The sequence below is a fragment of the Ostrinia nubilalis genome, chromosome 12 (assembly GCF_963855985.1).
Source record: "Ostrinia nubilalis chromosome 12, ilOstNubi1.1, whole genome shotgun sequence".
NCBI classification, from domain to species: domain Eukaryota; kingdom Metazoa; phylum Arthropoda; class Insecta; order Lepidoptera; family Crambidae; genus Ostrinia; species Ostrinia nubilalis.
In genome coordinates, this window is record NC_087099.1 from 15,202,203 (window position 1) to 15,205,878 (window position 3,676).

A 3,676-nucleotide genomic window follows, 5' to 3' on the forward strand; every position below is an offset into this window, starting at 1 on the left:
TTGAAGTGCCTGGACCCGGTCATCCAATGGTCGAGTACCTTCAGCAGATATGATGTAACCTAGAAAGGTTATCTCTGACTGACCAAAGGAACACTTAGCTTCGTTGATATGCAACCCATAGTCTTCCAGACGACGAAATACAGCTTCCAGGTGTTGCAGGTGTAGGCTCTCAGAACTTGAGAATATCAGGATGTCATCTATGTACGAGTAACAGAAATCTAGCCCTCTGAGCACCTCATCTAGAAATCTTTGGAATGTTTGAGAAGCATTTCGAAGACCGAAGGTCATAAATGGGAATTCAAACATTCCAAAAGGTGTTGTTATGGCAGTTTTTGGTATGTCGTCCTTAAATACTGGAATTTGGTTGAATGCCTTTACTAAATCTATTTTACTGAACACCTGGGCTCCAGAAAGCAGATGTGAGAAGTCCTGGATATGAGGAATTGGATACCTATCCGGAATTGTTCGTGAATTGAGAGCTCGATAGTCTCCACAGGGTCTCCAGCCGTTTCCTTTCTTAGGTGCCAGGTGTAGCGCTGACGCCCAAGGTGAGTCTGATGGACGAGCGGTACCATCACGCAGCATATCTTCAAACTGTTCCTTGGCTATGATGAGACGATCTGGTGCGAGTCGGCGCGGTTTGCAAAATACAGGTGGTCCAGGTGTGGTTCGAATATAGTGGACAGTGTTATGTTTGACTTCTCGATGAATGCCACCTGGCTTGGTGATGCTTGGGAATTTGGATAATAACTTGTGGTACTCACTGTTGCCTGCTATTGTCTTTATACTTGCTTGCTCGCAGTGCTTTAGGGATCCAGTGGTTGACAGAGTAGTGAGGCTGTCAAGCAATCTCCTGTGTCTGCAATCAATTAATAATGCATAGTGAGATAAAAAATCAGCACCAATAATCGGTTTATCTACATCGGCTACCACAAAGTCCCAAACAAAGTCACGACGTAAACCCAAATCCAGGTGTAATTTCAACAGTCCATAGGTGTGTATGAGAGATCCATTTGCAGCTGTTAACGTGTAATCAGTAGGTGCCCTGTATTGTTTCAGAAATCTTTTAGGTAATACACAAAGATCTGAGCCAGTATCTACCAAAAATTGGATCTTAGATTTCTTATCAACAATAAAAAGGCGGCTCCTGTTTGATAGACAGTCGGTGGCCGCTTCTATCGACTGCCGCTGGCATTTTCCGATTTATTGTCGTTGAAATTACAGGGGCTCACGCACTTTTTGGCTTTGTCACTGAAGTTGCTGTGATACCAGCACATACCTGGTTTGCAATTATTGTCATATTGTGCGCGACCTCGACTCCTAGACCTGCTCCTGAATCTCCAATTGTTCCTATAATTACCTCCATTTCTATTAGATGTTTGAATATTTAGCTGTGCAATCTGCTGAGAGATTTCATTCTGAACCCGTGTCGTAATGGACTGCTCCAATCGTTGAATCATTCCTTCAAATGCATCAGTGCTGGCCACTTGCTGGTGGTAGATAGGCGACGGTGCCACGTCGCAAATTTGATCAGCCAAAATAGCTACCTGATCCAACATGGTATCCTTCTGAGAGGCTATGATGGCCTGTATATGCGTAGGTAAGCGACTGGACCATAAGCTACGAAGAAACTCATCACCAACACTGTCCCCAGCCAACGCCCTAAGATGACGTAGGAACTGGGAAGGTTTTCTGTCGCCCAATTCTTCATGTGTAAGCAGCTGACGCATACGTTGTTCCCGCGAGACTGACAATCTGTTGATTAATTCGCTTTTGAGTTTGTTGTACTTATCTGTCGCAGGCGGCCGAGTGATGATGTCACGAACCTCTCTGGCCGTTTTATGATCCAACTCTCTGATCACCTGGTAGTACTTGGTTGCATCAGACTTTATACCCGACATCTCGAACTGCGCCTCCACTTGGGCAAACCAAATCTCGGCATCTTCTGCCCAAAATGGAGGTAGGCGAACAGCAACTCTATCCACCGATGCACTTCGTGCCGCATCGGAACATTCTAAAAATTCTTCGCCGTTACCGGGCGCGGCGGCGGCGTCCTCTGTAGGACTTGGTTTGGACATTATTTACCACACAGACTTTTACTCTCACAGTTAGCTCGGCGGTCACCAATATGTGGGTTTTCCCTACAATAAAACCACTGCGAACCTTCAGGAAATTATATTCAATCCCACATGAAAATTGATAAAAGAAAAGACGAAAAACAGGACTCGTTGCTATGGAGATCGATGCTCGTTGGTTGGTAGTGTTGTGCGCGTTCCGTAGTGATGTACGAAGCCGCCACAGACTTGCACACGTCCGTCCGTTTTTTGTAGGATTAATATAATTAAGTAACATTTATTTTTTGCATTCGGCTCTTGGTCTTACCCAAACGAAACACGAACAACTAATGAACTAACAATGAACAAAGTTGATAAATTAGTAATATGTAAATAATGAATTTGTTTTACGAGCTGTCCCGGCGTACTTCGTACCGCAAATTAATATAAAGTTGTTTAAGTGATTTATAAAATCGCAATATTAATTTTTGAAAGTAGGGTCATTGTGCTGGTTTTCTATCTAACTTCGGTTTTCGTCCATTTCACTGAGCTGCCATAAACACATGCGTAAAATTTGAATACAAAGTATTGTATTCACAGAAGGCAGTAGCCATCCCGCGCTAGTTTTGTTGCAATCTATAATGCCTAAGCAACAGTTCTACCTAAATGAAAATGTAATTTAAAAAGTAGTGAGTTCCAAAAAATTACGTAAATGCGCGGCCATACACCGGTCACCGGTACATTGCAGAAATCATCGCGCTAGAAAAAAAACGTGCTGACAGGAAAAGTTTTTGGCACGTATGTCTAATTGATAGCATTATAAACACAATTTTAAGTGTTTATTAAACTTCTTCATACAAAATTAAATCTTAGATGACTAAGGGTCATTTTTTTAAAGCATAGCTCAGGTCATATAGCAGGCAAATCAACTCGGAAAGGGATCAACAACGTATCGCCTTTTGTGGCATGGAGGTAATAGTGGAGAGGAAATATAGATCTATACAAAAATTCGACAAATTAATGACAAACAGCTGTTTATCTCTTTCTAACTTACCCCTGGTGATGTATAAAAAAAAGAAATAGATAATGTTTGGTCAGTACTCATTCTGGCAACATTTTCATGTGACGTCACTAACTACCTGACTTGTGCCGAGTAGGTACCTACATACAAGATTTAAGAAAACAACATATTTATAGGCAATCAGCTGACAACTACACGCACACACACACACACAAATACCTGTCAGCTGATTACCTATATTGCGGCCATGTTGTTTTCTTAAATCGTGTATGTATTTATAATGCGTGTAAATGTGTGCGTAATGTACCGAGTACGTTTATTTTAAAGTTACGCCAAGTCCATGAGACATTGATATTATACGTCAGTGTTTTGCGAGCTGTCATTGCCCTTCGCGCACTGTCATCGGCGAGGCAAGGCGTTTACGTTACGGTGCGGATTGTGTGTGCGTTGCAGTATGGACTTTAGTTGACTGCCTTTATGAGCACTCGAACGACATAAAATAATATGATACATTTATGTAAGGGTATTTTAAGATCACAAAGTTGGCAACTCCGATAGTTGGACAAAAACCAGCGCAAAGACCCTTTCCTGTTTGACACCT

At 42.2% G+C, this 3,676-nt stretch overlaps 1 protein-coding gene across 1 annotated transcript; it reads right to left on the minus strand.

Annotated features, from left to right (window-relative positions):
- Window positions 1–605: 605 nt before the first annotated feature.
- On the minus strand, window positions 606–2,078 carry LOC135076733 (uncharacterized). Its single transcript, XM_063971153.1, has 2 exons — window positions 1,361–2,078; window positions 606–730 (listed from the first exon to the last, which is right to left on the minus strand). The coding sequence occupies exons 1-2, from the start codon at window positions 2,076–2,078 to the stop codon at window positions 606–608; spliced, it is 843 nt and encodes a 280-aa protein (XP_063827223.1).
- Between the last annotated feature and the right edge of the window lie 1,598 nt (window positions 2,079–3,676).